The sequence below is a fragment of the Manis javanica genome, chromosome 17 (assembly GCF_040802235.1).
Source record: "Manis javanica isolate MJ-LG chromosome 17, MJ_LKY, whole genome shotgun sequence".
Classification (NCBI taxonomy): domain Eukaryota; kingdom Metazoa; phylum Chordata; class Mammalia; order Pholidota; family Manidae; genus Manis; species Manis javanica.
Genome location: NC_133172.1, coordinates 21,830,433 through 21,856,470, shown reverse-complemented (window position 1 = coordinate 21,856,470; position 26,038 = coordinate 21,830,433). Strand labels below are relative to the sequence as shown.

The following is a 26,038-nucleotide window of genomic DNA, read 5'->3' as shown; positions in this document are numbered from 1 at the left end:
AGATAAGAAGTACACAAAGGTTGTATTACCTTTTATGATCTATCTTCAGAAGTCGCATACCATCACTTCTACCATAGTTAAAGATTTCTTAAGTCCCTTTTGATCAAGGGGTGTTGAATGTTTTGTCAATTGTTTTGGCTTGAGGAAAAACTCAAGTCTTTGAAAACTGGAATTTCTTTTAAGGAAAAAAGTTTAGCAGATAGTTTAATTTGGAGGGGAAAAATATATTCTGTTTTGAAGGTATAAACTGAACGATTTTGTTTTTCACAGTGGCATGAAGACTTCTTGGGTTCATCACAAAAATTTGAAGTGGCCATTTCTTTGGGCCTTTGTTCTTTATTCCTTTTAAAGCATAGAAACAAATTGAAGGTGGTAAGACAAACCCTATTGTAAAATTTCTGTTGAAATCTTTTTATGCATTCCCTACTCAGGTCACCTCAAATCGTGTAGGGCATCCAGGCTCTGCTTTCTTCTGCCTAACTCCTCAAGGCAGTTGTTCCAATTGAATCAGACCTGGAGTTAAGTCCAAGTAAGGTTCTAGGCCAGAGAAATAGGGTGTTTTAACCTCATTTTTATTTCCCTGAGATTCTTGGACTAAAGTATCTGACCTATTAGCAATGAGAGAAAGCCTATAGGAAAACAGTTTTTTAGGCGAACTGTGGGGAGCCTTGGGTTTTCCAATGTTTATTTTTTCCATACCACCAAGCAATTAATTGAATTTTCAGCAGCCCCTGACTGAGAGTACTATAAATTTGATTCAGTTCTAATGCTGTCTATCTACAGATAACATCAGATCCCACTAAGGGCTTAGTCCAAGAAGACTGCCCCCACTCAATCACTAGTCACAGGTCCAGGTTATTAACCTGTGCTTCTGACCAACTGTCCTTAAGTCAGAGATTTGTTAGAACAGCCAACAAAACTCAGAAAACCAGTTTACTTACACTTACCTGTTTGTTATAAATGATATTATACAGGATACAGAAGATCAGCCAGATGAAGAGGTAATAGGACAAGGCCTTTCCAGGGTGCCACTGTCATAGCACCTTCATGTGATTACCAACCCAGAAGCTAAACTGTTCTCTGGGGTTTATGGAGGCTTCATTTTTGTTAAATCTCCAACCCCTCCCTCCTCCCCAAGGTGGATGGGACTAAAAGTTCCAACCCCTGTAAACACATGGTTAGTTCTTCTAGCAATCAGTCCCATCTTTAGGTTACTGAGGGGTTTTCTAAAAATCATCTCATGAACATAACAGAAGACACATTTATTGCTGTATTCAGAATAGGGGTTTCATGGGCTCTGTGCCAGGAATGGGGAAAAAGACCAAATAAATATTTCTAATTATAAATCACAGGATCACAGGTTTTTACACTGGTTTTCTTTTGGTTGCCAAAATAATTCTCTTGCATCGGGAAGAAATCATTTTTCATGTGGGTGGGATTTGGTTGGCTGACAGAAGTTGTGTTCATTCTGGCATTCCAAAGCTTTGGTCCAGCCTGCTTTCCAGGCCTACACAGAGTGGCAAGTAGGCTGTTTAGAACGTTCACTTGTTTCCTTGGGTCACACTTATAACTTTGCCTGGATAGTCTTGAATAATTGAAGTACAAAATGATTCAACAGGAACATCAGGCAGTTCCACTACAGATGCAAAACAAAATTATGATAGGTGATGTCATGTAAATGTGCTGCTGCTATTCTTGTGTCAGTATGGTTTTGTTTGGGTTTGGTTTTGGTTTGCTTTGTTTTGCAGGATAATTAAAAGTATGGATGTTGATGGTCTGTTGGTGACATGGTTCTCTTAGATATACCCTTCTGTTGCAGAACATTTTCTTGCTTTCTGTAGGTAGTGCATGTATTTTGGTCTGGTTGGTATGGAGTCAGCTATTCATTTTCTGACTCAACACATGGTCATAGAATTTATACCTTCATGTAAGAAGATAGATAGATAAATAAGTAAACAAGACAATTTCAGAAAATAAGCACAGTGAAGTGACTAAAACAGGATGATAGTATAATAGCAATTCATTCTCATTTTTTTAAACCAAGAGTTTTTGGTTTACTCCATGGAATTGTGTAGGAAGGTGAGGAGGAAATGAAAAATGAGAAGGTAATACTGTAGCTAAAGGAAACTTGTAAAAAAGCAAATAAAAACTGATTTAAGCTACCTTCACATAACTTTGAGATTGATGATCTCCTGCAGTGTCCCTTCTCCTCTGATCAGTTGAAAATCATTTTAGTAAGTGCTTAGTCATATCAGTTTTCCCACTTTTTTTTTTAATGGAAATCTCTTAATGAATATTTACCGTTGTAAGTGTCCTTTCAGAGTAACCTTTGTACCAGGTAAGGTAGATTCATAGAATTCGGGCTTGTTTGTTCAGCATACTGCTCTTGGTTTATCTCTCTCTCTCCCTTTCTTTAAAAAAGATTTTAAGGACTTCATACAAAAATAAGTCTTTGTCCAACAGGATGGGAGAGAGAAATTTGAAATGACTAGAGCAAGAAAGTAAAAGATGTCATCTATATGCAGTTTATATAGGAAAGCTAATGAAAGTGATAGACTCAAGGTTATCTCATAGATTAAAGTATTAGAAAAGAGCATTTCTAATTGTAAGTGGTATTTCATTCTAAATTTTAGGTATTTCTAATACTCTTTAAGGTATACTTGTCCTCCGCAAACTAGTCTAAAAATAATTTTAGTATTTCCTTCTGGAATGTGTGATTCACCACTTACATAAATATCCATTATTTATTTAAGTGTACCTGTTTCATCATACCTCCTTTTTCCCTGATGTCATAAATGCTAACAAATCAGAAGCCTTAAAAATGGTTTTGTCCCACACTTCAGGAATGTTCTTATCTCTGGAAAATGGAGAGAAGGCAATCAAAGTGGAGCACACTGAAAGTTTCAAAGGTTATTTATAATATTCTATATGTTAACTGAGTGTCCAATTTTTTCTTTATTATTCTTAAGAATTGTGAGAAAGAAAAACATACCTTATCTTACAGGATAATCAGTGATACATGTAAATGGAGAAGATAATTGTTACAGGAATTTTTTAATCTTAAAAAGATCAAAAACATTCAAACTCTATAATAATAGTAGAATGGTTAAATTATGATTAAATCGCTTTATAGGATGTAGCATTATACCCATTGAAAATGCATAACTTTTAACTTGAAAAAGTGCTTGTCAAATGTTGTCAAAAATAGGATTATAAATCTGTAGTATTCCACTTTTACTTTAGATCTATATATGTACATTAAATAAAGACTGGGAAGTTATGCAAGTAATTTTCTGGTATTTGTACTTGCCTGTATGTTCCATTTTTGAATATGGAATATAGGTTATATAGTCAGGAAACTGTTTATGTAAAGGTAACATTTGCTGACCAGTTGAGGAGGACAGAAATTGGGTTAGCAACTTAAACTAAACAACTATAAGCAGGGCATCCCATCTCAGACAGCAAAGTAGATAACCTGAAGAACTTTCCCAGTAAACGTAACTAAAATGCTGGGTAAATACTAAAAACAACATTTAAATGTGTTGCTCATTTATTAAAGAAATTGAGAAATTGTAAAGGTAAAAATCAAAGTGTAGGTACCCTGTGATAAATGGAGCTATCCCTATCAGCATGGGTGAATGTCAGAAACACTGAGCTGAGATACACAAGCAAGCCAATACATAAAGTATGATTCTGTTTATATGCTCAAAAACATGCAAATAAACAATTGTTCTGGCATACGTATAGGTGAAATTGAGAAAAAGTAAGCAATCACACAATACAAAATACAGAAAGGTGATGCCTCTTTTAGGGAGGAAGAGATATGTGATCTTGGAGGAACACACAAAGAGCTCCTAAGGTAAAGGTAATGTTTTCCTTAAGCAGGTAGGATGTACACAGTGTTTGTTATTTTTTAAATTGCATATTCACCTTATACTACTCTTTTATATTAGTTTCACAACAAAGCATTTTTTCAATTACATATGCAAATTAAACCAAATTCTGCGGGAGAGGTGGTAATGAGATGAAGTGAAGTGTGTAGATTTTGTAGGTGGTTTGATTTTTTATTTGTTATTTTAATTAGGTGTAGTATATACATGCATATATGAACTTCAGAATCAGCTGGTCTAGTTCCCTCTTAAAATCTGTTATTTGTATTGGGATACTGTTAAGCTTCTAGGTGAATTTAGAAACAATAACTTTATTCAAACAAGGTGTGAACTTTTTCCATTTGTTCAGTTATCTGTTGCTTCTCAATAGCATTTAAAGTTTTCACCCTGTATATTATTATGTACATTTCTTGTTCATGGGTATGTATAGCCACACTAGAATTTATGTGTATATACAAGTACACAGGTAGTCCTTGGTTTGTACAATATCATGGGGACTCTATGACCATGCAAACTGAAGCCATGCAAACCAATCTTAGTAATTAGTGCTGAAAATTATGATTGTTCTGCAACCTCTAAGTTTTTTCTTAAAGAATTGAAAACTCTCTCTTACTGTTATATAGAAAATTTTGAAAATCATGTTAACTTAGTACACTATAACTTAAAACTTGGAAATATTGAGAAATTAAAGTGTTTATTTATTTGTGAGAAGCTTATCAAAAGTAGTTTGCACAGTGCTTGCATGTTCATTATGATCCTTATATAGTATGGGGTATCTTTTCTGTGACTTGGCCAGTTGTCATACTCCTTTCTGAGTATGGATCAGCTTTCAACATTTTATCCTTTGATCTTTCAATATCATAAAATATCTGCAAGAGTTTCTGTAAATACAGAATTTTTTACCAACATAACTTCATCTATGTCATTACGATCACCTTGTGTAAATCCTCTGGCTGTCCATCCAGAGTTTCTTCAATGGCTGCAGTGTCAAGATTCTTGTGGTCAGCTAAGTTGTTCTATAACTCCATTTACACTTGAGTCGAATTTCATTTCCACTGTTAGCACTTTTTGGTCTCTTGGTACACTTCCATTTTGTTGGTCAGTTCCTTCTTCAATTATCCATTTTTGTAAAATGTCTCATAGTTCTGTCATAACTACATGCTTTGCTGTTAGTGACCTGCATAGGAGTGACAATCACTGACAGACTTTTAAAGAAATGACATGATTGATTGCTCACTGATCATGAAGCAACTCTATTTACATAGTGGACTGAAGAGCTACCAGTGAAGTTTGTGCTCTATAATTACTCGCATTTAATATACTTTGATAAATGATTATCAAATTTGTGTACATAGAGTTGTCCATGTTATTCCTTTATTATCCATTTAATGTCTGTGGGATGTGATAGCCCCTCTATCATTTCTGATATTAGTAATTTGTATTCTCTCTTAAGTAGTTTGGTTACTTACTGTTTTATTGATTTTATTGATCTTTTCAAAGAGCCAGATTTTCGCTGGTTGATATCTCTATTGATTTTCTGATTTCATTTTCATTGATTTCTTCTCTGATTTTATTATTTTCTTCTACTTACTTTGGATTTAATTTGCTCTTCTCTTTCTGGTTTCCTAAGGTGGAAGCTTAGATGATTGACTTTAAATCTTCTATTTTTTCTATTATATGCATACAATGCTATACATTCTCCTCCAAGTACTGCTCTTGCTGCATCCCACACATTTTGATGAGTTCTATTTTCATTAGTTCAAACTATTGTAAAATCTTCTTGAGATTTTGCCTTTGACCTACATAGCTTTTCTATGTGTGTTGTTTAATCTCCACAAATATTTTGAGGTTTTTCAGTTATCTCTATTAATTGATTTCTAATTCCACTGTGGTTTGAGAGCAGACATTGTGTGATTTCTATTCTATTAAAAAAAATTTTTTTGTTATCATTAATGTACATTATGGTTACTAGACTCCCCCATTATCAAGTCACCACCACATACTCCATCATCAGTGTACCAAGATGCTATAGAATCAGTACTTGTCTTCTCTGTGTTATACTGCTTTCCCCATGTCCCCTGCCCCCCACATTATACATGCTAATCATAATGCCCCTATTCCCCCTTATTCCTCCCTTCCCACCCATCCTCAGTCCCTCTCCCTTTGGTAACTGTTAGTCCATTCTTGGGTTCTGTGAGTCTGCTCTGTTTTGTTCCTTCAGTTTTTTATTTGTTATATTCCACAGATGAGTGAAATCATTTAATACTTTTCTTTCTCCGCCTGTCTTATTTTGCTGAGCATACTACCCTCTAACTCCATCCATGTTGTTGCAAATGGTAGGATGTTTTCTTCTTATGGCTGAATAATATTCCATTGTGTATATGTACCACATCTCTATCCATTCATCTACTGATGGACACTTAGGTTGCTTCCATTTCTTGGCTATTATACATAGTGCTGTGATAAACAGTGGTGCATATGTCTTTTTCAAACTGGGCTGCTGTATTCTTAGGGTAAATTCCTAGGAGTGACATTCCTGGGTCAAATGGCATTTTTTTTGAATTTTTTCAGGAACCTCCATACTGCTTTCCACAGTGGTTGAACTAATTTACATTCCCATCAGCATTGTAGAAGGGTTCCCCTTTCTTCACATCCTCCCCAGCATTTGTTGTTGTTTCTCTTTTGGATGGTGGCCATCCTAACTGGTGTGAGTTGATATCTCATTGTGGTTTTAATTTGCATTTCTCTGATGATTAGTGATGTGGAGCATCTTTCATGTGCCTGTTGGCCATCTGAATTTCTTCTTTGGAGAAGTGTCTGTTCAGGTCTTCTGCCCATTTTTTAATTGGATTATTTGCTTTTTGTTTGTTCAGGTGCATGAGCTCTTTATATATTTTAGATGTCAACCCTTTATCGGATATATTCTCCCATACTGTAGGATGCCTTTTTGTTCTATTGATAGTGTCCTTTGCTGTACAGAAGCTTTTCAGATTGATATAGTCCCACTTGTTCATTTTTGCTTTTGTCTCCCTTGCCCAGAATGACATGTTCATGAAGAAGTTGCTCATGTTTCTAAGATAAATTCTAGCCGAAATATGCAGGCAAAGAGAGGCAACAAAGGGCCAGGTAATTTATTTAAATACCCCCGGGTGAGGTTCTGTGGCCTTCTTGTCACAGGCCAGAGAAGTCACCCCTGGTTAGGGAGGTGGAGGGCTTATAAGGGATTAGGATGGGGAGGAGTGGGCAAGCTATCCTAGGGGGCGTGGAGAGGTATGATTGGCTAAAGGTGACATAATAGACAACTAGAAACTTTTTTCCTTCCAAGAGGGAGGAGGCTGACATCCGGGTCTTAGTTGGCACATCAGGATGGAATTCAGGGAGAGCTGTCCCCTTTCCATATACGGCACGGACTTTGGGGTCTGGTCTGTTCTCCCCCTATGGCATCTCTCTGTTCTGTTTGCATGTCCTTGTTTTTCCTTTCTTCAGCCTAACAATGTTTATGTCCAAGAGATTTTTGCCTATGTTTTATGGTTTCATAACTTACACTCAGGTCTTTGATGCATTTTGAATTTACTTTTGTGTATGGGGTTAGACAGTGATCCAGTTTCATTCTCTTACAGGTAGCTGTCCAGTTTTGCCAACACCAGCTGTTGAAGAGGCTGTCATTTCCCCATTGTATGTCCATGGCTCCTTTATCATATATTAATTGGCCGTATATGTTTGGGTTAATGTCTGGAGTCTCTATTCTGTTCCACTGGTCTGTGGCTCTGTTCTTGTGCCGGTACCAAATTGTCTTGATTACTGTGGCTTTCTAGTAGAGCTTGAACTTGGGGTGCGAGAACACCCCTACTTTATTCTTCTTTGTCAGGATTGCTTTGGCTATTCAGGGTCTTTGGTGGTTCCATATGAATTTTAGAACTATTTGTTCTAGTTCGTTGAAGAATGCTGTTAGTATTTTGATAGGGATTTCAGTAAATCTGTAGATCGCTTTAGGCAGGATGACCATTTTGACAATATTAATTCTTCCTAGCCAAGAGCATGGGATGAGTTTCCATTTGTTAGCATCCTCTTTAATTTCTCTTAAGAGTGTCTTGTAGTTTTCAGGATATAGGTCTTTCACTTCCTTGGTTAGGTTTATTCCTGGGTATTTTATTCTTTTTGATGCAATTGTGAATGGAATTGTTTTCCTGACTTCTCTTTCTGCTAGCTCATTGTTAGTGTATAGGAAAGCAACAGATTTCTGTGTATTAATTTTGTATCCTGCAACTTTGCTGAATTAGTTCTAATAGTTTTGGAGTGGAGTTTTTAGGGTTTTTATGTACAATATCATGTCATCTGCAAATAGTGACAGTTTGACTGCTTCTTTACCAATCTGGATTCCTTGTATTTCTTTGTTTTGTCTAATTGCCGTGGCTAGGACCTCCAGTACTATGTTGAATAACAGTAGGGAGAGTGGTCATCCCTGTCTTGTTCCCGATCTTAGGTGTAAAGCTTTCAACTTCTCGCTGTTCAGTATGATGTTGGCTGTGGGTTTATCATATATGGCCTTTATTATGTTGCGGTACTTGCCCTCTATACCCATTTTGTTGAGAGTTTTTATCACGAATAGATGTTGAATTTTGTCGAATGCTTTTTCAGCATCTATGGAGATGATCATGTGGTTTTTGTCCTTCTTTTTGTTGATGTGAGTGGTAGATGATATTGATGGATTTTCAAATGTTGTACCATCCTTGCATCTCTGAGATGAATCCCACTTGGTCATGTTGTATGATCCTCTTAATGTATTTTTGAATTCAGTTTGCTAATATTTTGTTGAGTATTTTTGCATCTATGTTCATCAGGGATATTGATGTGTAATTTTCTTTTATGGTGGGATCTTTTCCTGGTTTTGGTATTAGGGTGATATTGGCTTCATAGAATGAGTTTGGAAGTATTCCCTCCTGTTCTATTTTTTGGTAAACTTTAAGGAGAATAGGTATTATGTCTTCTGTGTATGTCTGATAAAATTCCATGGTAAATCCATCTGGCCCAGGGGTTTTGCTCTTGGATAGTTTTTTTATTACCACTTCAATTTTATTGCTCGTAATTGGTCTGTTTAGATTTTCTGTTTCTTCCTTGGTCAATCTTAAAAGGTTGTATTTTTCTAGGAAGTTGTCCATTTCTCCTAGGTTTTCCAGCTTGTTAGCATATAGATTCTCATAGTATTCTCTAATGATTCTTTGTGTTTCTGTGGGGTCTGACATGATTTTTCCTTATTCGTTTCTGATTCTGTTGATTTGTGTAGATTCTCTTTTTCTCTTAAAAAGTCTGGGTAGGGTTTTATCTATTTTGTTTATTTTCTCAAAGAATCAGCCCTTGGTTTCATTGACTTTTTTCTATTGTTTTATTCTTCTCAATTTTATTTATTTCTTCTCTGATCTTTATTGTGTCCCTCCTGCTGACTTTGGGCTTCATTTGTTCTTCTTTTTCCAATTTCAATAATTGTGACTTTAGACTATTCATTTGGGATTGTTCTTCCTTCTTTAAATAGGCCTGGATTGCTATATACTTTCCTCTTAGAACTGATTTTGCTGCATCCCACAGAAGTTGGGGCTTTGTACTGTTGTTGTCATTTGTCTCCATATAATGCTTGATCTCTATTTTAATTTGGTCATTGATCCATTGATTATTTATGAGCATGTTGTTAAGCCTCCATGTATTTGTGAGCCTTTTGCTTTCTTTGTACAATTTATTTCTAGTTTTATACCTTTGTGGTCTGAAGTTGGTTGGTAGAATTTCAGTCTTTTTAAATTTACTGAATCTCTTTTTGTGGCCTAGTATGTGGTCAATTCTGGAAAATGTTCCATGTGCACTTGAGAAGAATGTGTATCCTGCTGCTTTTGGGTATAGAGTTCTGTAGATGTCTGTTAGGTCCATCTGTTCTAGTGTGGTGTTCAGTGCCTCTGTGTCCTTACTTATTTTCTGTCTGGTGGATCTGTCCTTTGGAGTGAGTGGTGAGTTGAAGTCTCCTAAAATGAATGCATTGCATTCTATTTCCTCCTTTAATTCTGTTAGTATTTGTTTCACATATGTTGGTGCTCCTGTATTGGGTGCATATATATTTATTATGGTTACATACTCTTGTTGGACTGACCCCTTTATCATTATGTAATGTCCTTCTTTATCTCTTGTTACTTTCTTTGTTTTGAAGTCTATTTTGTCTGATACTAGTACTACAGCACCTGCTTTTTTCTCCCTATTGTTTGCATGAAATATGTTTTTCCATCCCTTGACTTTTGTTCTGTGTATGTCTTTGGGTTTCAGGTGAGTCTCTTTAAGCAGTATATAGATGGGTCTTGCTTTTTTATCCATTCTGTTACTCTGTCTTTTGATTGGTGTGTTCAGTCCATTTATATTTAGGGTGATTATCGGTAGATATATACTTATTGCCATTGCAGGCTTTAGATTCGTGTTTACCAAAGGTTCAAGGGTAGCTTCTTTACTATCTATCCATCTAACTTAACTTTCTTATTAAGCTATTATAAACACAGTGTGATCATTCTTTATTTCTCTCCCTTCTTATTCTTCCTCCTCCATTCTTTATATGTTGGGTGTTTTATTCTGTACTCTTTCGTGTTTCCTTTGACTGCTTTTGTGAATAGTTGGGTTTTGTTTTTTGCCTTTAGTTAGTATTTGGTTGGTCTGCTTTCTTTACTGTGATTTTATTTTCTCTGGTGACATCTGTTTAGCCTTAGGAGTGCTTTCATTTAGAGCATTCCCTTTAAAATATCCTGTAGAGGTGGTTTGTGGGAGGCAAATTCCCTCATCTTTTGCTTGTCTGGGAATTGTTTAATCCCTTCTTCATATTTAAATGGTAATCATGCTGGATACAGTATTCTTGGTTGAAGGCCCTTCTGTTTCATTGCATTAAGTATATCATGCCATTCTCTTCCGGCCTGTAAGGTTTCTGTTGAGAAATCTGATGATAGCCTGATGGGTTTTCCTTTGTAGGTGATCTTTTTTTTCTCTCTGGCTGCCTTTAATACCGTCTTTGTCTTTGATCTTTGCCATATTATTTATTATATGTCTTGGTGTTGTCCTCCTTGGGTCCCTTGTGTTGGGAGATCTGTGGACTTCATGGTCTGCAAGACTATTTTCTCCCATAGCTTGGGGAAGTTTTCAGCGATTATTTCTTCAAAAACACTTTCTATCCCTTTTTCTCTCTCTTCTTCTGGTACCCCTATTATGCGAATATTGTTCCGTTTGGATTGGTCACACAGTTCTCTTAATATTCTTTCATTCCTAGAGATCCTTTTTTCTCTCTCTGCCTCACCTTCTCTGTATTCCTGTTTTCTGATTTCTATTCCATTAACAGTCTCATGCACCTCATCCAGTCTGCTCTTAAGTCCTTCCAGAAATTATTTCATTTCTGTAATCTCCCTTCTGACTTCATCCCTTAACTCTTGCATATTTCTCTGCAGGTCCATCGGCATTGTTATGACCTCTATTTTGAATTCTTTTTCAGAAAGATTGGCTATATCTATCTCCTCAGGCCCTCCCTCTGGGGTTGTCTGAGTGATTCTTGACTGGACCAGATTCTTCTGCTTTTTCATGATGATAGAGGTGATCATAGGCAGGTGGCACATTTGTCAGCTGGGAGAACAAAGTCCCTTCCCGCTTGCTGGTCACCTTGCCCTTCTCTGCTGCCTGTGTCGGTTACCTGCACACCAGGAGCAGCCTCTGGGTTAATCTCCTGAGCTGCCATGGGCAGGGCAGCCCTTGGGATAGCCCAGAGCCCTGCAGGGAGTGGCAGGCGTGCCAGGTGTGTTCTGCGAGAACAGCGCCCCTTTGTGCCTTGCTCCAACTTCCTCTGTCTGTGCTGGGCAGCTACGCACCGGCGGCAGCCTCTGGGTCTGTCGCTGTTAGCTGCGCACTCGGAGGAGACTCTGATTGATTGCTGTGGGCATGGCTACTCTCTGGCTGCTCCACCGCTGTGGTGGGTCATCGGGTTTGTTTGCAGTGCCAGCTGTGGGGAACGAATGGCAGGCTGCTTATCGCCATGAGGGGCTTCAAAGCTGCATTGTCACCCAGGGGGTTAGGGTGCCTGAAGTAACTTAGGATTCCCAGCCTGCTGGGCTGAGTGTGCCAGGACAATTCCATCCAGCTATTAAGCCCCTGTACCTGTAAGACTTTGAACAATCACCCACTTTTCTTTTGACCCAGAGAAGCTGGCTATGGGGACCCACTCACAGTTTCCATCTCGGATTTTACTTTTTCGTCTCGAATATCCAGTACACCGTGCAATGTGTGTCTGTGCTCCCAGTGCAGATTACTCAGGCTGGTTATTTAGCAGTCCTGTGCTTCCACTCCCTCCCCACTCGGATTCTTTTCCTCCCGCTGATGAGCTGGGGTGTGGGGAGTGCTCCGGTCACGGCTTTGTATCTTACCTTTTCGTGAGATGCTGAGTTCTTTGCAGATGTAGATGTAGCCTGGCTGTTGTACTGTATCTTCTGGTCTCTCTGTTAGGTGTGGTTGTATTTACTGCCTTTTCAAAAGTATATATGGTTTTGGGAGATTTCTGCTGCCCTGCTCACACTGCCATCTTGATCCTCCTCTGGGTCTTGTTTTTTTTAATCCATCCTTCCACTCTGTGTCTTTTAATTGGGGCATTCAGTCCACTTTTATTTAAGGTGATTATTGATAGATATGTACTTACCCCATTTTATTAATTGTTTTCTGGTTGTTTTTAAAGCTCCTCTCTGTTCCTTTCTTGAATTCTCTTATACTTTTCTTGCAATTTGGTGGTTTTCTTTAGTGTTACGATTGGATATGTGTGTGTGTGTGTATCTGTTGTTGACTTTAATTTTGTGGTTACCAAAGGTTCAAGAATGGTTTCCTTACTATACAATAGTGTATCTTAAAATTGCTGATTGCTCTATGTCAAACACAATCTAAAAGTACTTTTCTTCTTCCTCCTCCTCCACACTTTATGTATTAGATGTCATAATCTGTGCCATTTGTGTATCCCTTGACTGATTTTGTGAATAGTAGACTTTGCTGCTTTTGTTTTCTTTTAATTTTATACTTGCTTGGTAATTAATTGCTCTACTACCTTTACTGTGGGTTTATTTTTACTGATGAAAGCCATTTAGCCTTAGGAACATTTCCATTTACAGCAATCCCTTTAACATATCCTGTATGGTTGGCTTGGTGGTGGTAAATTTCTTCAACTTTTATCTGGAAATTGTTTAATCCCTGCTTCAAATTTAAATGATAATCTTAGCAGGTAGAGGATCCTTGGTTGGAGGTTCTTCGGTTTCATTACATTAACTATATCATGTCACTCCCTTCTGGCCTGTAAAGTTTCTGCTGAGAAGTCTACTGATAGCCTGATGGGGTTTGCTTTATAAGTAATCTTTTTTCTCTTTTCATGCCTAGAGATCCTTCTTTCTATCTTTTCCTCAGCTTCATTTGTTCCTGTTTTCTAATTTCCATCTCACTGTCTCTTCTGCCTGCAATAATCTACTCTTAAATCCTTCCATTGTATATTTCATTTCAGATACTGTATTCCTCAGCTCTGAGTGGTTCTTTTTCAAGTCTTCTGTCTCTGTTGAAATCCTCCCTGAGATCTTGAATATTGTTCTGTAGATCCATGAGTATGTTTATGACTTACTTTGAAGTCTTTATTGATAAAGATTGGTGCTCTCCTTTCATTTAGCCCTCTTTCTGGTGTCTTGTCCTATAGTTTTGTTCAGAACATATTCCTCTGCCTACTCATTTTGTCAGGGTTTCTGTGTTTTTTCCTTTGTATTAGATGGCTCTGCTATGCTTCCTGGCCTATGAAGTAATAGCTTTATGAAGGAAGTGTCCTCTGGTGCCCAGAAGCTCAAGACTCTTTATTCTCCGATATCTGGTTCTACTTTGCAGGAGCTCCAGCTGTTGGTGTGTAGTGGGCTGGGCTGCCTTTCTGTCTGTCTTCTGTAGTGGTCTGAGTCTGGACTGTCAGTTTGCTTCAGCCACACCTTTGTGATCAACACAGAAGTCTCTATTGGAATCACTGTGGGCAGGGTGCCCTGCCCTCTGCTTGCCCTGCAGCAGTGGCAGGGCTGCAGGGTTAATGAGGTGGGCAGGCTGCTGTTCAGCTTTGCCCAGCCCCAACATGTAGCACCCAGCTTGGACAACCATGGGGCAGAAGGAGTTCTTGGGACTGGCTCCTGCAGTCACTTCTCCAGTTGGGCTAAAACAGACTGAAGAAAGCTGGAAGAGTCTCCCTCTGCCTGCCAGGCAGCAAAGTCTGACACTGCTGCTGGGTCAAGTGTGTTGGTTGGCAAGTGTGTGCAGGGAGGAGCCTCAGAGCTGCGTTGCCAGCGAGGTGCATCTGGGGTTCCTCAGAGTTTCCTACCTGTTGGGCCAAGGGAGGACTTGGGAGGTATCATCCACCTACCCTTTCTCCTGAGGAGAGAGCTCCGTCTAATCCTCGCTCCTCTGGCACTCCTCCCACTGCTAATAAGTCTTTCAGACTGTCACCTCTGCTTTTGTCTCAGGGAGACCAGTGGAGTTTGCCTGTTCTCCACAAGTGGCTGGAGTCTCAGCCTCCCTGAGTATTCCACCTGTCCTTGGTGTCCAGCCCCACTAATCACAAGAACCAACGTTAATGTGAGCTAGTGCTCCCAGAGATCTCCAGGGCCAGGCATTCAGCATTCCTGGGCTCCTAACCCCTCCCTGCTCCATTCCTCTTTCTCCCACCTGTAGGCTGGGGTTGGGGGAGAGCTTGGGTCCTGCTCAATCTTGGCTTTGCTGCTTCACCCTTTTCTGTGAGGTCTTCTGTTCTTCCCCACATGTAGGTAGTCTGTTCTGCAGTCTTCAGGTTGTTTTCAAGGTTGAGTTGTATTTGCTGTATTTTCCTCTTGTATGTGTTTGGTTTCTACCTTGCCTTCCTACTCCGCCATCTTTTTCTCCATCCCTCTTCTGTATGTGTATATATATTTAATATGGTTTTCCTATAGACAACATATAGTTGGTTCTTGTTTTCAATGCACTCCAACAATGCTTGTCTCTTAGTTGGTGTACTTAGACCATTGATGTTCAAAATGATAATTGGCAGTCTAATTTATATCTGTCATATTTGTTACTGTTTTATATTTGTTGCCCTTGTTTTTTCCTGTTTTCCGCCAGTATTTTTCTGCTTTTCATGGGTTTAAGCATTTTATATGATTGCATTTTCTCTCCTTTTTTATTTAGCATCCATTTATAGTTCATTTTTTTACTTCATGTTAGTGGTTTCCCTTGAATTTGGAATATACATTTATAACTAATCCAAATCCATTTTCAAGTAACACTATGTACCTTATAATAAAATAATCCTAATTCTTCTCTCCTATCCTTGTATCATTTGTCATTCATTTCATTCATACATAAGTATGTTTGTGTATACACATACATAATAAGCATACATAATCAAATACATTGTTGCTGTTATTTTGAGCAAATACCTTAGATCAGTTAAGAAAAATAAAAATTTTTATTTTTTCTTCTCTTATGCCTTCTCTAATGCTCTTCCTTACTTTATATAGATACAAATTTCTGGCTCATATCATTTTTCCTTTTTCTGAAGCACTTCTTTTAACATTCTTGTAAGACAGACAGGTCTATAGCTAGCAAATTCCTTGCAAAATAAATTCCTTTAATTTTTGTTTAATAAAATATTTCTGCTTCACTTTTGAATAATTTTGCTGGATACAGAATTCTAGGTTGATTCTTATTTCAACACTTTAAATATCATATACCACTCTTGTTTTCATGGTCACTGAGGAGAAGCCAGGTTAAATTCTTACCTTTGCTCCTTTATACATAAGGTGCTTTATTTCCGTCAGGCTTCTTTCAGGATTTTTGTCTTTTTATTTTCTGTACTTCAAAGTTATATGCCTGGGTGCCTAGGTGTAGTTTTTCTGCCATTTATCCTGATTGGTATTCTCTGAGCTTTCTGGACCTGTGGTTTGGTTTCTGACATTAATTTGAGGAAATTCTCAGTTAATGTTTTGAGTATTTCTTCTGTTCCTTTCTTTTTTGTGGCATTCCCATTTTGCATATTTTACACCTTTGCAGTTGTCTTTCTTTTCCCAGTTTCTTTACTGTTTGCTTTCCAATTTTGGAGGTTTCTGTTGAGATTCTTTCCTCAGCCGTGTCCAGTCTACTAATAAGCCATCAAAGGTACTCTTCATTTAATTTATTGTATTTTTAATTTCTAGCATTTTTTGGTTCTTTGTTAGACTTTCCATCTCTCTGCTTTCATTACCCATCTGCTACTGCATGCTGTGTACTTTTTCATTCACACTCTTAGCATATCAGTCAGTTGTTTTAAATCACCAGTCTGATAATTGCAACATCCTGCCATTAATGAGTCTTGTTCTGATGCTTGCTTTTTCTCTTCAAACTTTGGTTTTTGCCATTTAGTATGTCTTGTAATTTTTCCTTGATAGCTAAGTATGATGTACTGGGTAAAAGGCACTGCTGTAAATAGGCCTTTAAATAATATAGTGTAGTAGTGTGGGGAAGAGACATGTTCTATAGTCCTATGATTAGGTGTCAGCCTTTTAGTGTACTTCTTAGACTCTAAATTGCAAGCCTTAAACATGCTTCTCAGTCTCCTACATCCTCCTTGGGACAAAATAGTTAGAGTGGGCTGGAATTTGGTATTTCCTTTCCCTCTCAGGTCAGTTATGCTCTGATGAAACTCCAGCCAGTTTGGCTGTGGTTAAATAGTTTTTCCTGAGAACAGACCTTATTAAGAAAAGAATGCTGAGTGTAGTTAACAATGGTTCTTTTACCCCCACCTGCCTGAAGCAAAAAACGAATTTTTCTCCAGTAGTCCCTAAGAACCTGGTAGAATTCCCAGGGTGAACCCAAAAGGGAGGGAAGAATGACTGCATCACCCTCAAGTTTTCTACTCTTATACTGTCCACACTTAGCCTCCAGCAATTCATCAATTATAGGTCAGGTTGCCCTATTCCAGCCTTGGTTCCTTGGAGGTTTCAGCTCTTGGGTTTCTACACCACTAAGTTGCTATTCTCTATATTTGCCTGTTGGTCTCTCCAATTTTGAGGGCAATGGTTTGCCCTGTAACTTCACTTCTCTTACATATCTAAGAAGAGTTTTCTATTTTTTTCAGTTTGTTCAGCTTTTTGCTTACTGTTAGGATGGAATAGCATTTCCCAAGCTTCTTAGATTTTGAACCACAAACTAGAAGTTTGTAATTGTCAATTTTTAGAATAATATTTTTGCATAAAATAATAATGAGTTGTGGATAGTTATTCTACCGGTTCCATCCAATGGTGGAATTCTGGGCAGCCACAAAATACTTTATAGTAGAAAACTTAAGTTATATTAAGTTTATTTTACTATAGAAGGCTTGTTATATATTATATTTTACATATAAAATTTAACAATATTAACAAAATAAAAAACATGAATGATCCCAATTTTGTGTGTATTTTAAGATGGGGAAATATACATCAAAATTATAATAATTGGTTACATCTAATGGTAATGTTATGAGTGATTTTTATTTTCTCCTTTTTTTCTTGTGTATTTCTAATTATCCACAGTGGATTTTGAACTCAGGAAAATAAATTATTTATAAAAGTAAAGCAGTCACTCAGTACCTAAATCTTGGTTTCTAATACCATTCTCCAATAAAAGGAACCAGAAAAATGGCTTAGAGAAATGACTGATCTAGTACTGGTCTGGGGCAGGAAATATACAGAGTAAGCCTGGAGCATCTGGTAGTGCCAAAAAGTAAAGTGCTCCACACACCGAACAAAGAGTATGTCGGTGGGACATTGGAGCTAACTGATAATTAGCCCTCAGTAATTTGACCAACAAAATAAATAATGTAATATTGGATTAAATCCCAAAGTATGTATTCACAATCCATACTGATATAAATAAATGATTGAATAAATACGCAAATGAGGGACAATAGACAACTCTCCTGTACAGAAGAATTTGAAATAATTTATGTAGATAATACTCTGTCCTCAAGGAGATGGATTATAATTCCTGCTCCTTAATTGTGCACTGTACATAGGAACTTGCTGCCAGTGTGTACAGTATGGAAAGAAAGAATAAGAAAGGGTAACTTTATTGTGGAGAAACTTGACCTCAGCCAGGTGCTAGATCAGGTTGATAACATGTACCCTGGATGTGATGTGATGTGATGTGATGTGATATATGATATATGATACATGATATATGATATATGATATATGATAAGAATAGAACTATACCTCTGTGGTCTTCCTACCAAGAACCCAGGACCCTACTCTGACATGAGAGAAGCATCAGGCATACCCAAATTGAGGGACATTCTACAAAATACCTAACGAGTATTCTTCAAGTATGTCAAGGTCATTAAAAACAAAATCAGAGAAACTTTATAGTCTAGATGATCCTAAGGAGATATGACAGTTAAATGTACTGTAGTATCCTGGATGGGATCCTGGAACAAAGGACATTAGGTACAAAAAAAAAAAACAGGACATCTGAATAAGGTGTGGACTTAGAGTAAGTATTAACTTTGATTCTTTACTTATAACAGATGTACCATGATAATATAGGATGTTAACAATAGGAGAAACTCAACTTTTCCATGAATCTCTAACACCATTCTAAAATTAAAGTTTATTTTTTTTAAAGGACACATCAGTTATTTAACTGAATAATTCACCACTCTTATATTTTAAAGGTTTGAGTAACATTGTAGATGTTCTGTGGGGCAAATTTGCAATCTTTGGCATTTATTTCCTGATCCATTTTTCTTGAAGTATGAAGTTCTCTTTGCATAAGATTGACTTTTCATTCAGGGAATCCAGCATTCTGTGGCTCATTCTGGATACAGAATTTTCTGGTGAAGCTTCAGGGCAACAATATGAATATATGTGAAGAGTCAGTAATCTGAAGAGCCAAGATTTCATATATATTTCCCCTTTGCATAATATAAATTAAAAGGTACTTTATATTATAAATCACCATGTAAATGTTTGACATGTTAAAAGGCATTATTCTTGGTGGAAGCAGGTGGGCTTTGGCTGTTTCACTCCCACACTCAGTGTCGAGTTGGGTGCCAGGCCACAGTAGTGCAGGGCAGTTGCTCCTTTCTGGGAACCAATCCAGAAACACTATGCAGGGGACTGTAACCACATTACACTCCCTCCACAGTATGATGAGTACAGTCATAGGTATGGACACTGAGTTCAGTGGCATAGGGTTGAGAGTGATTGACAACTGCTGACCCTTTTCTAAATGTTAGTGAAAACAGATTTATTGAGATATATTAGTAAGTATTGCATCTCAGGTAAAAATGGGCAGAATAAGATTAGTTTTCTGTTTGTGTAGCCAGTAATGTAATGTAAGCTATAAAGTTTTCAAGAGAATAGGCTATGAGTTTTTAAAGTAAATAAGGCATTTTAAACATTTTACTGCATTTTAAAGAAATAAAATATAGGAACAGCTAGAACCTCACTTCCTTACTTCTTCACTCCTTCCTTGCCAATGTCCTGATATTAATATATATAATTTCCTGGCATTTTTTAAAAACTTGCTACATATGTTTGTGTGCCTGTGTGAGTGTAGATGTATATACCTACGTGTGTATTAATAATACATATTGGTTTTGGTGTTTTAACTATTTATTTAAATGATATACCAAACAACTCCTTTTGTTACTCACTTTTTCTTTCCACTGATCATTACTGACATAGGTTTGTGGTGGTAAGTGTATATCTAGTTCTTTAATTTTAATCACTGTATAATGTTCCATTATATGAAAATAAATCAATTTATTTCCATATGTAGAAAACTATTGGTTGTGGGCTCTGGCCTTGTTTTTATTATTCACAGCTACAGTGATTATTCTTGCATATGTATCTTTATCAACAGTGTAAGAATGTCTTTCCAGGGTAGACCCCTGGAAAACTGGAATTGCAGGATCACAGGTGTGTGCCTCTTCAGTCTTAACAGATGTTACCAAATTATTCTTCAGAGTGCTTGTACATACATACATGCAATTTGTCTATTTCCATTTCTCCATATCTGTGCAAAAATGGTATTATCAGACTTACTAACATTGTTACTTTTATGGGTTTGACTCATTTCTCTGATCATTAATAATAATTGTACATATTTTTGTATGTTTGAATTTCTGGGAAGTTCTTTCAAAAATTGTATGTTTATTACCTGTAAGTGCCCTGATATTTTCTTGAGGTAAGAAGCCCTTCATTGGCTTTGGACTTGAAGCTTCAGAACATACAAGATAATACTGCTGAATGTCATCATAAAGTTAAAAGTGGGTTAGAATAAGAGTTTAGTCCTTGCAAAATTTGCCTTCTTTACTCTTAAGCCTTTTGATTTCCTTTGTGCTTCATTATTACTGAACATTTCTCTTATTGTGGGGAAGAGTTCAGGTAAGTTACCTGATTTGTTAGGTTTGTGATTGAATGCTTAATATAATGTCTTTTAAATAAAAGTACATTTGTAGTTTTCTGAAAAATAAACATAATTTTACCATACTGTCCAGCAAATTGTGCTCCAAGGTATTTACCCAAATGATGTAAACTCATATCCACAAGAACCTGTACATGAATGTTTATAGCAGCTTTATTCATAATTGCCAAAACTTAAAAGCAGCCAGATGTCCTTGAGTAGGCAAATGGATAAACAAACTGAGGAACATCCATTCGATGAAATAATATTCAGCAACAGGGAAGGAGCTATCAAGCCGTGAAAAGACATGGAGGAACCTTAGATGCCTTATGGCTAAGTGAAAGAAACCAATCTGAAAAGGCTACATATTATATGATTCCAACTATGTGACATTCTGGAAAAGGTAAACTGTAGAGACAGTAAAAGAATCAGTGGTTGCCAGGGATTCAGTGAGTGGGATGGATGAATAGGTAGAGCACAGAGGATATTTAGGGCAAGGAAATTACTCAGTATGATATTGTAATGGTGGATACTCGACATTATATATTTGTCAAAACACATAGAACTGTACAATGCAGTGAATGAGCCCTAATGTAAACTGTGAACTTTAGTTACTAATAATGTATCAATATTGGTTGTAATCAATATTCCACACTGATGCAAGATGTTAATAATAGGAACTGGATGCAGGAGAGAGTAGGGATAAACCTGTAAGTGCTCTGAAAATAGTCTGTTAATTTTTTTAATTACTTCACTCAGTTCAGATTTTATCAAGTGTACCCAATTATGTGAAGTAATTTGAATAGAAACTTCTTAAGTTTATTATTTTATTTATGAAATCAAAATTTTTGAAGCTTTTCAGGACAACTACTTTTTTTACCATTTTATGTGGTTCTATAAATAATCAGAGTTCATGTAGAAATTTATTTCCTTTTTTCTGTCTTAAGAAATAGAGTGTTATGGAGTATTGATTTTTGTGTATATTTCTTTTCATGTTGTTTAATAATTTAAAGCAAGGACTTTATATGTTACTATATTAGAAATATTTCCAAATACTCTAATAGCTAAAGTAATCTGGGATGTTTGTCTTGATTCTTACAAATTCTTTATAATGTAAGATTTATTTCATTGATTCTAGGATTCTAATCTAGGACATTTAGCCTCTGAAATTAATATGTCCCTTAAATTCAGTGACAATCTTAGATTTAGTGAAATACGTCTAGTAAGGCTTCAAAGAAATATAATAACTGCTTATAGAATCACCATAATTTTTGTAAATGATGTCATAGGATTGATCTGATTTCCCTCTTACTTGTCTTTTAGATGCTCTCTGTGTGGGTATGTATGCAGCCATCCTCCTTCTTTGAAGTCTCATATGTGGAAGCATGCCAGTGACCAAAATTATAACTATGAACAAGTAAACAAGGCTATTAATGATGCGATTTCACAAAGTGGCAGGTATTTGATCCTACCCCTTTCCTGTTGTTATATATAAAGTTAGGATTACATATAGCCCTATATTATAACCAACTCACGGTTCGGTGTGTTTTGTTTTGTTTTTTAAGAGTTCTGGGTAAATCCTCTGAAAAGACTCCACTACACAGGAGTGAGGAAAGAGCCGATCCTGTCACTGGATGTTCAGAAAATTTGGTGTCATCCTCAGAGCTGATTTCCCAGACTCCTGGTGAAGTTAAAGGTCCCAGTGAGAATGAGAAATTGAGCCCTACAAGTAATACCTCATATAGTTTAGAAAAAAACTCGAGTCCGGCCCCTCATGGTACGGAATATTGCGTTTTACTCTTCTGTTGTTGTATTTGTGGGTTCGAATCTACCAGCAAAGAGAATCTCTTGGATCATATGAAAGAGCATGAGGGTGAAATCGTAAACATCATCCTAAATAAAGACCACAGCACAACTCTAAACACAAATTAGATTGAATAATTACTTGAAGAGGAGTATGCTAGAAGAGGAATCCTTTATACCACCATTCCACTTTTGTGCTATCAGTACTTAAAAGACACAAAAGAAATAGTTATTGATTTTTGGGGAAATGACAGATGTGGCTTTAGAACCAAATTTGTAATGTAATAAAAGGAATTCCAAATGGATAAGCAGTAATAATATTTAAATATTTTCAGTGAGAGGAAGTAAGTTGAGGTAGAAGCAAAGATGTAATCCTGTATTATTAACCCTTGTTACCTCTTTTAGCATTGAGTGTATTTATTAGTAAAAGCTTATAGTGTACAAATCCAAGTGAAAAAGTTGAAAAAGAGCTTTCAAGTCTAAAACATACTGTTAAGAAAGTGTCACAGTCTTAAGCAGAGCTTAGTTTTCTTCATTCTCAATTTTGACAGGCCTCTTGTGAGAAATGGGAGTCATTTCTCTTGAGGGGTTTTCAGCGTTGCCAAGAGTCAACAAGGAAGAAATATCATCAGAGGGCTTTGAAATGATCTACCTAAATCTTTCCCCAAACTTACAGGAATTAATCATATACTCAATCTAAGATATATTAGTTTACTGAAAGAAAGAAAGAAAACCTCTAAATCCAAATCTGGACTGTAAATAGGAATTTAAGATGTAAATTATTGTCTTAATTTTAAAGCAAATTTCTTGTGGGCAAAGGAGGAAATAGGTGAATTCCCACCAACTCAAACCAAATCTCAAGGTTCATAAAAATGGTAATTCATTGAGCATAGTGCACTTCCCAGAGGTTCTTTTCAGAGTGTTAGAACACTGCAATTTTCTCAGTAGTTCATAGGCTGCCTCATCCTCTCTTCTAAACTAAAACAAGCTTGTTATCTGAGTCTATTTAAAGCAACCAACAATAAAAACTTGCATCTGATCATCAGACCTTGGAAATAGTTTGAACTCAAATAAAAACCATTTGGGGGAACAGGGTGAAATTTAGAAGTCCTTTAGAATGAGTATTGTTATTGAGATTTTACTTCTGGATTTTAATTTTGTTACACTTAACATAAGAGGCATAATCAAGTGTGGCTAAATAAAGTAAAAATTCAGGTTGCTTATAAAGCTTGTAATAACAAACATTTTGCAAGTCTACAGGGTTTCTCCTGTCTAGAAAACTCCATTTTGTTAGTGTGCAATGTGGAAAACCAACTAAAACAACTTTTGCATTATAACTCACCATCAGGTAGATGTGATTACATATTTTGTATTATGGTGTTTCAAAGATGAAGAAAACGATTTATGTTTGGGGGTTGTTTTTTTTTTTTTTTTTTTTTTGCTTTTGTGGTTCTGATAATTTATTTATATACACTGTTTTGTTCATAAATTCTGCCTACAAGTCAAAAGGCCGGTGCTCTATGCAGTGCACCATCTTCACGGTGCTATTTCTGAACTTTATTGAATGGGATACTCTGTAGACACATTCTAGGAAAGAAGTCTCTCCCCAAAGTCTAGGTATGAATTGAATGAATGAATATTTTTAAGATCTAAGGAACTAAGCATTAGAAACTAAACTGGGCCAGGCATCTTAAAACACAACCTGATTTGTTTTCTTAATCTCATTTTCATGATGATATTTCAGTAAACAAAAGTAATTGTAACTTTGCAGCTCTTTAATTTAGGTAGCTTTAACTTATATGTGAAAACTCATTTCTGATATTGTTTTAAATACCAGGTTTTTTAAAAGATAACATGAAGCGATGTATACCAAATTATATTCTCTAAATCAACTGCATGTGGATTTATATTTATTCTCTCATTTTCATAATTAAAACAAATATTTTTCATTTCAGATTCAAATTAAATATTTCAAGTGGTTCCACTATCACATTATTGCCACTCAGTTCTTTCATTGCTGTTAGCTAAAACTCGGTGTTTCTTTGTAGAAATCTGTTTTGAAAATTAACAAACTTAGACGAATTTTGTTTTATAAATTTTCCTTGTCTTAATTTTATTCAATCATTTGGAAAATACTAATAACCAAAAAAAAAAAAAAAAACCCCACAAAATTTCAACAGTGAATTTGTTTTTAATTTCCTTTCTTCTTTTCCTTAAACCTCTTCCATCAACTGTTCTTTAAGTTTCCATTTGGAATCATGAATTTAAAATATCCCTAGCTCATGGGAAAAAATTAACCCAGAAATTCAAAACCTTTAAAAGTTCATCTGATTCTGGCCTAGAATGTTTTCAGAAGCTTTCTCCTGACCTGTAGGAAGAACATTATACCAAGGATATTCTGTACCCTCCCATTATCATTTTGTAGCAAGCCTTAAGTTAACAGTGTCTCTACTGCTAAGAATAATTGAGTATTTCTAAAAGTAATAATGAAGACTAAATATGCAATTTTAATTGTACAAGAGATAGATATTAAAATAGCAGGAATTCCCTTTGTAGGAATAACATTTTATTTATTCAGACTAGATCTTTTGCCCTATAAAGCTCATAGTATTTGTCCACTGTGAACACTAAGATTTGATAGTGAAAATAGTTTTTAAAATAAACTTAATGGGTAAGTCAGAGGTAGGGAGGGGGAAGATGATGCATTCTGATCATTATAAATAATACTTGTCAGGGATCTATCATTTTCTCTCTTTCTCTAATAATCCAGAATATCGTTGGTAACCCCAGTGTTCTAATAGTACCATGCCTATATTCCAGTTGATCTGTAGGCTTTTAAGTTCTGTGTCCAGCCAGTGCAATATAGTGACACTGATGAAGCCTTTGTTCTAGGTCTTTCATCCTATTTGAGACAACTTGGTGGCTTCGTTATTTTCTCTGTCTTTTCTCATAAAGCAAATGGTGGGCACCCGTGTTTACATTGTATCTTCCCACAATGTACTTGGCTTGACAAAGACAAGCAGGCTTCTCTATTGAAACTTACTATATTTTTAGTTTTCATAGACATTTATTTAATCTTTTTTATTGTACAGAAGGTGCTCTGAGTAATATTCTATAAAATATATTTAATAGAAATTTGAGTTTGATATTCATGAACATGAATACAAGTATTTTTTTAAGAAATAAGTATTGTGTAACACTATGGCATTGCTTCTCTAGCCAAAGTCTAAAAATTTCTGGAACACTGACATGTAAAGACTACAGTTAATTCTGACACTGTATCTTATTAAAATAGGATGATTTGCATTTTGTAAATTTATCCTGCACTTCAAGCTGCATGCCTTAAAGCCTAAAACTCTAGGATTGTGTTCATGGTAGAACAGTTTATCTGTTCATCAAACAGTGAAGCAAGGTCTATAGTGCTTCTTTAACTACCTTTGGAAATACTGTATAATGTTAGAATAATTTATTTTGCTTTACAGGAGTTTGTCATGTATTGACTTTAATATTGTATTTTGGTAATAAACTTTTTGTTAAAAACACTTGCCTCTAAGTTTTATTAACTAAAGGTTATATCTATTCTTGTCTTAGAAATACTGATTTAATCTCTTAGAAATTTGGGTTTAAATAATGAAGGACTTCCCAAGGTTTAAAATAAGGCTTGTGATTGCCCTTTGGTAACTTGTTAAACTCCTGACTACCATTAAACTGTGTTAAAGGAAGATAATTGAAAAGGCATTTAGATTGTTTTAATTGTCTTTAAAAATGCAAATTAATTTTGAAGATCTTTTCCTTTTTACACACTTCTTCATTTTATCTTCAGAATCACATTTTTGCATTACATGGTTTAAATCCTGTAGTCAAAGTGCTAAAAACTAGCTCTATTA

At 36.1% G+C, this 26,038-nt stretch overlaps 1 protein-coding gene across 8 annotated transcripts in view; it reads left to right on the top strand.

Moving 5' to 3' along the window:
• The window catches only part of ZNF507 (zinc finger protein 507), a 51,853-nt gene extending 26,162 nt beyond the window's left edge, over positions 1-25,691 (top strand). For 4 of the 8 annotated variants that reach the window (XM_037021654.2, XM_037021653.2, XM_017671822.3 and 1 more), the window contains 2 exons: positions 21,672-21,806; positions 21,914-25,691. In XM_037021654.2, coding sequence (XP_036877549.1) covers positions 21,672-21,806; positions 21,914-22,280 — 502 coding nt within the window. In that variant the 3' untranslated portion in view covers positions 22,281-25,691. Of the gene's footprint in view, positions 1-6,929; positions 7,566-21,671; positions 21,807-21,913 lie in introns of those variants that run through there. The other 4 variants (XR_001854902.3, XR_005062202.2, XR_012126979.1 and 1 more) reach the window with 3 other exon arrangements.
• Positions 25,692-26,038: the final 347 nt, after the last annotated feature.